The following is a 12,153-nucleotide window of genomic DNA, read 5'->3' as shown; positions in this document are numbered from 1 at the left end:
GAACAAGACCACTATTTGGTCTTTTGTTTATACATCTACAGGGTTTTTACCAGGATCAATCTCGTAGAAGATACTGCCTTTGGCCTCAGCGTATTACAAATAGCAGAGTAGGTCCTTCTTTGCTGGCAATTTCTATGATGGTGTCTCCCTCCCCTCAGGGGCATTGCTTTGGGACATCCCAGATAGTAATTACTATAGCTTCTCTGTGTCACGTGATGTACGATAAAAAAATAGGATTTTTATAACAGATTACCTGTAAAATCCTTTTCTTGGAGTACATCACGGGACACAGAGGCCCCTCCCCTCTTTTGGGGTTTGCTTGCTACAAAACTGTGGTACTTCCTGTATAGGAGAGGTTATATAGAGGGGGGACTTCCTGTCTTTTGGGTGTGCCAGTGTCCATTCACCTATAAGTGGCGTATAACCCAGATAGTAATTACTATAGCTGCTCTGTGTCTCGTGATGTACTCCAAGAAAAGGATTTTACAGGTAAGCTGTAGGAAAAATCCTATTTTTAACCAACAGAGTGGGGGGCCCTGTCTGGGTAAACTATATCCCAGTGGGGTTTTTATAAAAATGGAGACCTGATTGGTGAGGTGAGGAGGATTCTGGGAATGTCATTTGATTTTACTATATGTGTTCAAATCTAGAGTTTTCCTAATGTGAAGTCTTGAGATCCTATGATAATCACATTGCCTCCACCTCCCTCCCTTTCTGCTAGAATAGAGAATTAAGAAGATTCTAGAAGTCACCAGAGAGATCATCGAGCTGCTGACAGGAGACATGAGCGGTGCTGGGAAGGACATCATGATGGACCATCAGCCGCCCCTCACATCACCGGGTAAGAGGAGACTTTATTGTAAAGGAGAGAGCAGTACGGAGGGTCCACCTAGATCCCCCATCATCTGATAAACACATAGAAACAATGTATTCAGTCAGTGTGTGTGTTTCCTACAGATGGATCCAGTAATGGGAACCCACCAGAGAGATGTCCCCGTCCTCTGTATTCCCGGGATTCCACACAGGAAGGTCACACCATCCCTCACCATCATCAGGTAGATGATTGACAATTATTGGTAGTTATAATTTATACACAGCATGTTTGTTACAATGAATGTTCTATTATATTTTCAGAGTGGAAACCTCGGGGATGATAATATTGTTAAAGAAGAGTATAAAGAGGAGGATGAGGAGTATGGAGTAATGGAGGAGTTATCAGAAGGACACAAGGATATGATGGGGCCACCTAATACCAGGAACCCACCAGAGAGATGTCCCCATCCTCTGTATTCCCGGGATTCCACACAGGAAGATCACACCATCCCTCACTGTTACAAGGTTGGTGGGACGGAGCTTATAAAACACAGACTTCTAGAGACAGTTTGTGGACTCTTTAGGTGATGTCACAATATTAAAGCTTATATCTTACAGATGATATTCTCTTTCATTTTCTTGATTTAGAGTGGAGATCCAATTGATATAGAATTTGAGGTTAAATCAGAAGAAGAAGAGAGGTATGTGAGGGATGATCAGCAGTCTATGGAGGAGGATGGAATAACGGGGACATTAATAGAGGAGGACACTCCTACAGAGATCAGCACAGGTGGGTCATTAACATTAAATACATTCCTCCACCCATACTGCTCACTGATTGGTCCAGAGTAGGGTGGGGACTGGGTGATATCAGCCTGTAATCCCCTGGTCACTTTCCTGAGCTGTGTTCCCCGTCCTGTATTCCTGTATTTCTCTCGGATAATCTTCCTTCTCTGTGCTGCAGACACAATTTATGTATCTAGACTGGATTTATGGAGATTCTGGGGTTCAGCTGGCAGCAAAATGTTCATTTTCACCATAGACGTTACTAGATCTAGGCACCTGGGGTATGTGTTTTGGGTCTTCTGCCCCATACCGAGTATGGCAAGATCTCTGACAGAACAATGTCCCCAGGATTACTTGTTCTGTTATTTGCTGGCTGTGCCGGGTGGAGGGATATGTCTGTATAGTCTCAGACCCAAGTCACTGAGTGCAGTCTCAGGAGATGGGAGACAACGGTGTGGGACCTCTGCAACTTGTCTCATGTAAACATTTAATCTTCCACTGATTACTGAATACCAATATTATGAGTCCTGACCCTTACATTATAAAATTTATATTGTACATTTCATACTCCTGACCCCTGCACTATATAATCTATGTTGTACATTACATCATTCTGATACTATATAGTCCTATCTGTTGTATCTTATACAATATGTTGTACATTACATAGTCCTGACTTCTACTCTCTCCCCTCTACCCACTGCTATATATACACATAATATGTATTCTCTTTTGTTACACCCATATCCTACCAGCTGGACATTTTATATCTGATGATTTGATTGGAGCACAGACTTTTACATGTTGATAATAATGTGATAACATCCTTAGACTTTGGAACCCCTAAACAAAAAGTGATAATGAGGGAGGAGTCAATAACCTAATGATGGTCGTCTTCAGGATCAGTCCAGTCTTCATCTTGGTTGTTTTCCCCCATCCTCACTCTCTGACCTCTGGTGGGACTCAGCCCCACTGTTATTCATGACTAAATCATGGACTAAATAAGGAAGTGCAGGACTTCTTGTGTTGGGAAGATGGCAATGAGTGATAGAGGGGGTGGGGACACTCGTCCTATAATCCCCCTCATCACTGTCACTCCTATAAAAGACAGTTCTCGTTGTTTCCTCACTCTCTGACTAAGGTCCATGAATAAAGAAATGAACTGGTAGGAGATTTAGAGATGTTGGGCTGAAACAACTAATTGATTGTCAACTATTTTCATAATCGATTAGTTCGTCAGACATTTACTTGGCCTGCATACAGAATGCATTATTTCTCAAGTCATCTTCCAGGACGGCACACCTGAGATGAGAGGCTCCTCCCCACAGGAAACACAATCAATTAGCAGCTGTTTTAAGTCCCCACCCTTCCCCTTGATCCTCAGTTTTTGATTGTGTTTCTCCCTACACAGCGAAACTGTTTGGTTTTTTTCCAAATGACCAGAAGCCTGGGGCTGGTGGTCTCCCCCTGGTGGTCTCATGCCTGGGAAGCCTCTGGGTCTGGCAGGATATATTTATCCTTCCTGGGGGGTTCCCCTATCCTTTCTTCAGGGGGGGCAGCAGAAACTGGGAAAGCCCCCTGAGAGCTGAAGGCCCCTGGGTACAGTGGTGTACCCAGAACTTCAGGGGCCTTTATCCTGTCTCCCCCCTTACCTGTCCGGACGTCCGTTCAGACAGGGGTGCTGGCTGTCGGTTCTTTCCAGGGGGATCCTATCCCCTGACTCCTGGGCCCCTGGTAGCTCGCGTGGGCTGCTGAGGAGGGCACCGCCTGAACGACCCGCGTTCTTACCCAGAAGGGAAGGCTGAGAGTCAGCAGGAGCAGGCGCCCACATCCTCCTTTCGAGGAGGCACCAGTTCACTACGGTGAATGTCTGCCTAAACCACCTCAGATGGGAATGAGGAATGTACGGCATTGCCCCCCCACGTGTATATACTGACTGGTACAGTGCAGGACACAGCCTAACCTTGCAGCTCCCTAAGGGGACAGCAGTTGGGGGGGCACTTTGGACACTATCCTCCTTGTGTGTGGACCATAAGGATGGAAAAGCAAGCCCGGTGGCTGTGGCAAAAGGGGAAGATGACAACGGTGAGTCAAAAATCCCCAATCCCAGCCAGATGGTTTCTGGGCATTTGAGATAATCTCCCCTGGGGTCTGGATTCAAATAGCGCAGAAGCTTTTGCTAAAAACACCAGCTACAGCTCCCTCTTACATAAGAGATGCTGTATGGTGGACAAGTGGTGCAGAGGAGCGAGTGTGCCTAAACCACCTCAGATGGGAAAGAGGTAGGTAAGGCATTTTTTCCCCTTCCATCTGTATTTACTGAGTGGTGCAGTGCAGGGCCTGGGGTCTGCATAACAAAACAGCCCAGAAGCTACTGCTAAAAACCACCAGCCACAGCTCCCTCTTATAGCAGAGACACTGTGGTTATCACAACAGTAGGTTGCCAGCCTCTAACTACATACCCAGTTGTGGTACTTTAGTAGGGGTGAATATAGCAAAGGGGGTGACCTGGTAGAACAAAGTTCCTTACTGGCCAGGTATACCACTGAACAAGTTAATAATGGTGCAGTGGTTGAAGGATTCAGGGGTAAGCTCCCTTGCTCAGCAGGTGCATTAGGTTATCTGGCCCTATTAGCCCAGCTGCTAGGAATCTGAAGTTGCTCCAAAATGCTTAAAAGCTGACCTAACCTTCAACAATGTGGCAGGGACCAAGCTTCTGTGTGGCACAGTAGGGGTTCCCTTGTGACAGATCCTCCTTTTGGGGGTTGCTTGCTATGGGTAACTTTTCATAAGCTCCGACCTCCCACTCCACCTTTACATTGTGGTTATATTATAATGCAGGAGGTAAGAAAAAACCTTTTTGTTGGTTTGGGCTACAGTCCACTCAGTGACAGATCTAAAGGCGATTTACCATAAATCGTTTTCCTATATCCTTTGATTAAGTGTTTTCTGTGCAAACATATGCAAGAGCTAGATAGCTACATGATTGCTTCTTTAAGGCCTGCAGGTGGCTATTTACCTCCAGGCTAAATTGGTGACCACCTCTTCTAGAGGTCTTAAATTGGTCTCTAGGGCTGGGCTCATTGAGACTTTAGTTACTAATCAGCCCCACCCGTGTATGAGCTGGCTAACGCTTCCTCAATCTACGGAGGTAAGGTAGGACAACAGCTACTATGGTAAGGTGTCCAACCATTTTAGGATTTGTTCCTTCACTGGGGGTGAAGGGTTAGTATCTACAGCCCAGGCTACGCCTATGGAATAATTTGCCCCTGTTGGTTATTTCATAAAGGGATACACCATGACTCCTTCTTGGCTGCACACCAGCAGACCTCAGTAGTGAAGGTTTGTCCTTGCTGGGATGTTTTGTGGCACAGCAGAAATACACATTGAGATTGGTGACATCTCTGCTCATAAGGGATATATTGCTGTACACCAGAAATGCACTGCACTGAAGCTTGTTGGGTGTCCTTTATATCCTAAAGGTACTGCTTTGTTTGGCTACAGATCAGAAAAATACAACAGTGAAGGTGGTCTGTACTTTCTGGTTTTGTGCCGCACGGCAGAAACACACATCATTGAGTCTGGTGACCTCTCTGCTCATAATTGTTATATTGCTGCACATCAGAGATTGAGGTCTGTCTGTGGGGTTTTGTGTCCTGTATTACTGCCTTATTGGTTGCTTATCAGAAGGGCAGCAGGAAAGATTGATGGTCCTGATTTGTCGGGCTCCATAACAGAAATACAAATTGAACCTGTGCCAGGGGTAGTACATATACTGCATTTGGTAATCGGTACAGCACCACAAAGTGGCGTCGTGCTGATTCAGACGGTGCTATTAACGGCAATGGCTGCCGATTTTAGGCATGCGATTTTGACATGTTGAGTCGCATGCCAAATCACTTGAATATGGATGTGCTATCTCTATTCAGAATTGTTATATTGTTGCACATCAGAGATATACAAGATTGAGGTCTGTCTGTGGGTCCTGTATTACTGCCTTATTGGTTGCTTATCAGAAAGGCAGCAATGAAGATGGTCCTGATTTTGTTGGAAAATACAAATTGAACCTGTGCCAGGGGTAGTACACATACTGCCATTGGTAATCAGTGCAGCACCACAAAGTGGCCCGTGCTGATTCAGACGGTGCTATTAAGGGCAATGGCTGCTGATTTTAGGATGCGATTTGACATGTTGAGTCGCATGCCAAATCACTTGAATATGGATGTGCTATCTCTATTCAGAATTGTTGTTGCACGTCAGACATATACAAGATTGAAGGTTGTCTGTCCTTTATGTCTTACATTTACTGCCTTATTGGCTGCATATCAGAAAGGACACAGCAGTGAAGGTTGATTGTCCTTTTCTGATTGGTTTTTGCTGCTCAGCAGGGAGACACATTGAGGATGGTGACATCTCTGCTCAGTATTGGTATATTACTACACATCAGACATACACAAAGATTGAAGATTGTTTGTGTCCTGTATGTCCTATATTTACTGCCTTATCGTCCGTATATCAGAAAGGCACAGCAGTAAGTGGTGTTCTCTCAGTTATCTTCCTTGCTGTTTCTTAGGTATACACAGTAGGGGGTTGTTAGCTGCACTCCTCCAGGGAGCCACAGCATGGGGAGCCCTTGTTTGTTCAACCTGAAAATTGCTTTTCCTGCGACCTGTGTAATGTTGAGGTCTGTGGTTCCGTAAGCAGGGACTGCTGGAGACGCTGCGACCTGGAGTCGCACAGACACAAATGGTACCCTTTGAAAGCCATAGTATATGACTTCTCATGTGTCTTGCAGTCCCAAGTGGCAGGTTGGGTCGCACGGGTGTGGGAACCCTAAGCTTATCTGTCCCTTCTGGTTGAGGTTTTGCTACGCAGCAGGAATACTCATTGTGGAGTTATTGCCTTATTTTTCAGTAGACCAGAAAGATCGCAGCTGTAAAGGCTGTCTGTTTCTTTGTTTTTTTTTGTTGCTTCACAGCAGTAATACTCAACATTGAAGTTTGTTGGTGCTTTCTGTTTCATATTGCCTTACCTTACTGTTCTTCAGAAAAACACAATGCTGCAGGTTGCTTGTGTTCTTTCTGTGTTGGTTCTATGTAACTGTACTACAGAACCGAATAACAGGAAGGATTGTCTTAAAACTGTACTTGGTGGTTCGTCATAAATAATCAACGTAGAAGTATTGGGTCTTTCTGTCTTCTCTTTATGGCCTTGTTGTGCTGTATATCAGTAAAACACCACTGTAAAGGGGGTTCCCGTCCTTTCTGTATTTACCAGTTATGACCTAGCTAGCTTCACTTCAGAAATGCGCAGCATTTAAGGTGTGTTTGTGTCTTAATGCTTACATATTGACCGCACATCAGAAAACCAGACTGTGAGGTTCAGATTTGGGTCTCTTCCCATATTTTGATATGTTGGTTTAGCTAGTCACACTCAGATACACAACATTGTTGTCTATGCTTGTGTCCTTTCTGTCTAAATGTATTGTGCTATGTCCACAATCTATGATTTTTTTATTTGTGATATTAATAATACATGTATCACCTTTTATATTTCAGCCTTCTCTTCTGTGGAGGGGCCAGGAGTTCTGGCTGCAGACATCACATGTCAGAAAGCCTCGACCCCTTACATTCAGGGATGCCAGAGCCATTTCCTAAGGTTGAAGCCCAGTAGAGTTATGGGTCACTGTAGGAAGGCGATAATGAATCGACCTGTTTAATAAGAACTTAGGAAGTTCGGTTCAGAGGAGTTTTTTGAAGTAGAGATGTATACCCGACCAAATAGGTTACAGCTCAGTGCATGGCCTTCATTTTGCCCTTCTAGCAAAACTAGATGTAGCAATATGAGTTTTCTTCTCCTGCTATGGAGGTTAATCTCCTGAGTAGGCTCTCAGGCGTAAGTAAAACTATATAATCAACAGAAAAGTGCAGCGCTAAATGTATATGAAGCATATAGGATCTTGGCAAGAATGGGATCCTACAATGTGACTTAACATAAATTAGTGAGCAAAATGTCAAATATCAAAAAAAGTCCAATAATAAACGAACAGCATATGCTGCAAATGCAAGTGAAAAACAGAAAGAGATCTGAAAAAAAATCCAAGCAGGGATATTCAATCCATAGGTAGATACAACAAAGCACCCATCCAAGAGAAATGTGAAGAAAAAACGCCAATAGATGATCCACCATGAAGTGAGTATATAGATTCTGCTTACCGGACGGCGATGACTGCTATTACGGCAGTCTCGCCCAGCATAGGGATTAGGGTCTCCCAAAACCGAGGGTGCAATACAGGACCAGCAGCTTTAACAGTCGGTCGTTACCGGAAACATAAAACAGAATACTCCCATAGCGTAAAACCGTGATAAAAGGGGATTTATTAAGATAAAAAGAAGCACACTTACAATGTTGTGGAGAACATATAGCGTAAGGGATATCATACAAACGGCGGTGTCTCCGTGTGCCGCGAATCACTTCCTATACTCGTAAGCCCATCCAAGAACGTGATGACGTCACCGTCGTAGGCTCCTCCCTACGTGTTTTCGTCGCGATAGGACGTTGTCTGGGGATTGGCCAGGTCAAGTAAAACTATAGATTGGGCATGCCTTAAACCCAGGGATTAAGTTTTTGTTAATCTATTTCCCTTAAGTAGGTTTCCCTTCAGTCTTTGCTGACGTAAAGATAAAAATGAACAAAAAAGGTTGTCTGTCAGGGGCCCCCTTTTTTGGCAGTTTTATTTCCCTGGACAGGGTTGTGTTAAGACAGGCCCCCTTATTGATCAATATAGTGTCCTTGTCTTACAACACAGGTCTCCGATTAAACTTTTTAGTGGTTCTAAGCAGCACCAATTGGCAGAATAGGCCATTGTTAGATGTGTGACAGGCAACATTGATAACCTACAAGTTTAACATGTTTTCTGATTCCATCTTTAAGAGCCCACTCCACCTAGAGCCTGCATCCGAAGCGGAGAAGGCAGGGACATCGGTGGAGTAGACCTGCAGACCAGCCGCATGATCCAGCTAAGATACCTTTACCAAGCATATGGAGTGAAGGTAAAGCTCACTGCAGAACCAAGGTCCGCCAAGAGGGTCTTGCAGTGGTCCCACCCTGAGGTAGGCCTGAGGTACTTGATTATCCTCTCAGGTGTGCCGTCCTAGAAGATGACTTGAGAAAAGTACTAGTTACTGGTAACTGTCTTTCTAGGAAATCTTCCAGGACGGCAGGCCTACTTCCCACCCGTTGGAGGAGGGAAAATTTTAGAACACTAGAAGATGAGTGCCTATGAGGAATGATTTCCCTTGTGAACCAGGTTCAGGACTTCTCTACAAACTGAGGATCAAGGGGAAGGGTGTGGACTTAAAACAGCTGTTGATTGATTGTGTTTCCTGTGGGGAGGAGCCTCTCATCTCAGGTGTGCCGTCCTGGAAGATTTCCTAGAAAGATAGTTACCGGTAAGTAACTAGTACTTTTTTTTACATATTAGAAAATAAATCTCAGTACACCATCCATACATGTCAGTAAATGCCTGAGAATTTGAATGCATGAGAAGCAATTCCTCATGGGACATGTAGTCCTGGGCAAGAAAAGGAAGCATGTGATTCTAAAGGAAGAAGTTTTTTTACCTTGCTATAGGGGAACTCTATACTATACTTTGTGGCTTCCTATAGGGGAACTCTATACTATAGTTTGCAGCTTCCTATAGGAGAACTCTGAAGGCAGGAGGAGCGAGAAGTGCCAGGTGGGGGGAGGGGGTCCAGAAGAGGAGGATCAGGGCTGCTCTGTGCAAAACCATTACACAGAGCAGGTAAGTATGAAAGTTTGTTTAAAAAAGAAATACAACATTTACAATGACTTTAAGGTCTCTGTGCAGGGAAGATCAGCATCTGACCCCAGAGAAGGTGGAGGCTGATACACTGGAGGTGATAGAAGGCTTTACTATTATATAAAGTAAAAGTTTACTAGTATTGTGCATTATATATAAAATTATTATATCCATGAAAAAAAGTCTCAGCTTTCAGTATTACTAAATGAATCCCTTTATAGTAGTGATTATCTGCTGGTTTTGTACTATAAAATAATATTTTTTTTACCCCATCAAAACAGATAATTAAAAAAAAAATCATGCCGCTGCTAATAAATCTTCTATGCTGGCCATACACGGATCGATTTTTGGACGAGAATATTCGCGAAAATATTTGTACATTCGATGAATGGACGAGTGTAGTTTGAAAATTCCACTTGCTTTTAACATTCAATTATAAAATGAATGTAGCTTCTGACCACAAACCACATACACGATGTGAAAATTTGTTCGATGGAGAAAAACCATCCAACAAATGGTCTGTTCTGCTCCTTTGAATTTTCCCATTACTGTGGTGGAAAATGAACGCCGATTTGACCCACTAATGGTTAGAAAATTGGATGAATGTTTTTTTGAAAGAAAAATGAGTTTGTGTTCGGCCAGCATAAGTGACATCAGGTGCAGGGAGCTTGTACCCACCTACCTGTCTATGACAAGGGAGTCTGTCATCCATCATATTATATTACACTCCTGTCTGATCATCTGCAAAACAGCGTTTTACCTTTTTTTTTTTTTTACATTTTAATAATGTTGATCTCTGATTCTGATATGTAGCAGATTCTCCCTCTAATAATACATCTATCTGTCTGTTATTCTCAGAGTGGATTAAATATCCAACTATATATCTGGATATTTATATTTACCGCTATGTGTATGTGTATGTATATGTGTATGTGTGTATATATATATATATGTATGTATGTATGTATGTATGTGTATATATATGTATATATGTATGTATGTATGTATGTATGTATATATATATATATATATATATATATATATATATATATATATATATATATATATATATATATATATATATATATATATATATATATATATTCAAGAATATTAACTCAATTATACACCAACCTTTTTTTTGAGATTTTATTCGATTAATCGAAACAATAATCGGCCAACTAATCAATTCTGAAAATAATCATTAGTTGCCGCCCTACAGAGAACCCATTTACTAGTTACCTTGAGGGGGAAATTGTAAGATCCTCAGAGACAAAGCTGCCTGATGTGGGCGGAGTCCTGGTTTAGGGGAACCAATCAGCTCAGGTCTAGTAATCTTTTTATTTCTATTTTAGTAGATGGACAGGAGATGAGGAAAACCTCAGAGGATTGTCTCACTTTGTCTCCAGACTGTAAAGTAGAAGATGAGGACATCACACAGTATAGTCCAGGAGAAAACCCGACTACCTCAAATGTCCATCCGGCACCACACAGTGTAGATGGACCATCGTATTCCTCTTATCCTGAGGAACCTCAGACTGTGAGGAACGGGGCCATCCTTCCAACAGAGAAGAGGTTTTCATGTACTGAGTGTGGGAAGTGTTTCCATTCTAAATCCAAACTTAATGTGCATATAAGATCTCACACAGGGGAGAAGCCATATTCCTGTCCTGAGTGTGGGAAATGTTTTTCACAGAAGTCCCATCTTTCCACACATCAGAGATCTCACACAGGGGAGAAACCATATTTCTGTCCTGAGTGCGGGAAATGTTTCTCATGGAAGTCCAGTCTTTACACCCATAAGAGATCACATACAGGGCAGAAGCTGTATTCCTGTCCTGAGTGCGGGAAATGTTTTTCAGATAAGTCCAATCTTTACACACATCAGAGATCTCATATGGGGCAGAAGCCGTATTCCTGTCCTGAGTGCGGGAAGTGTTTTTCACAGAATTCCCATCTTTCCACACATCAGAGATCTCACACGGGGGAGAAGCCATATTCTTGTCCTGAGTGCTGGAAATGTTTTTCACAGAAGTCCCATCTTTCCAGACATCAGAGATCTCACACAGGGGAGAAGCCGTATTCCTGTCCTGCATGCGGGAAATGTTTCTCACGGAAGTCCAATCTTTACACACATCAGAGATCTCACACAGGGGAGAAGCCGTATTCCTGTCCTGCATGTGGGAAATGTTTTTCAGATAAGTCCCATCTTTACAGACATCAGAGATCTCACACGGGGGAGAAGCCGTATTCTTGTCATGAGTGAGTGTATTAGTGCCTTGAGTGCGGGAAATGTCTTCTATATGAATGTTGCTGGACATCACAGCTCTCATGTGGGGAAGAAGCACACCCTGATATACACCTCAGATATACTCCATGGCTGATCTTCATCATGTAAGAAACAGTTCATAAGGAAATCAGAGATCACCAAAGAAATGGATGAAGTGTTGTACCGTGTTGGCCATTGATAGCAGGAGAAAAATAAAAATGGAGTCATTACTTTTCATTGGCTGAGTACATATTGTGGTGTAAAATTTCACAAACACTTAGAGGTCTGTTTAAAAAAAAATAGTTGAACGATTATGACTGGCATTCGTCCAGCCTTGATGAATATTGGCCACATTTTATTTCATCCCTAATTGGCCGGATAGAGCCGCGACTGGAAGTGACGTGAGAAGGCGAGGAACAACGCCTAATTTGTTCCCTGTGCTTTTTAACTTTGTTCTGTGTAA

General features: G+C 43.0%; 1 protein-coding gene across 1 annotated transcript in view; it reads left to right on the top strand.

The window, feature by feature from the left end:
• The window catches only part of LOC141122066 (uncharacterized), a 135,474-nt gene that overhangs the window by 65,019 nt on the left and 58,302 nt on the right, over window positions 1-12,153 (top strand). Inside the window, 5 exon segments of the mRNA XM_073611862.1 lie at window positions 799-841; window positions 958-1,055; window positions 1,135-1,338; window positions 1,462-1,603; window positions 10,777-11,668. Of these exon segments, the coding sequence (XP_073467963.1) occupies window positions 799-841; window positions 958-1,055; window positions 1,135-1,338; window positions 1,462-1,603; window positions 10,777-11,668 (1,379 nt within the window).

Source organism: Aquarana catesbeiana, unplaced genomic scaffold (assembly GCF_042186555.1).
Source record: "Aquarana catesbeiana isolate 2022-GZ unplaced genomic scaffold, ASM4218655v1 unanchor237, whole genome shotgun sequence".
NCBI lineage: Eukaryota > Metazoa > Chordata > Amphibia > Anura > Ranidae > Aquarana > Aquarana catesbeiana.
Note: the sequence above shows the minus strand (reverse complement) of the source record. Positions and strands in the feature narration are given on the sequence as shown.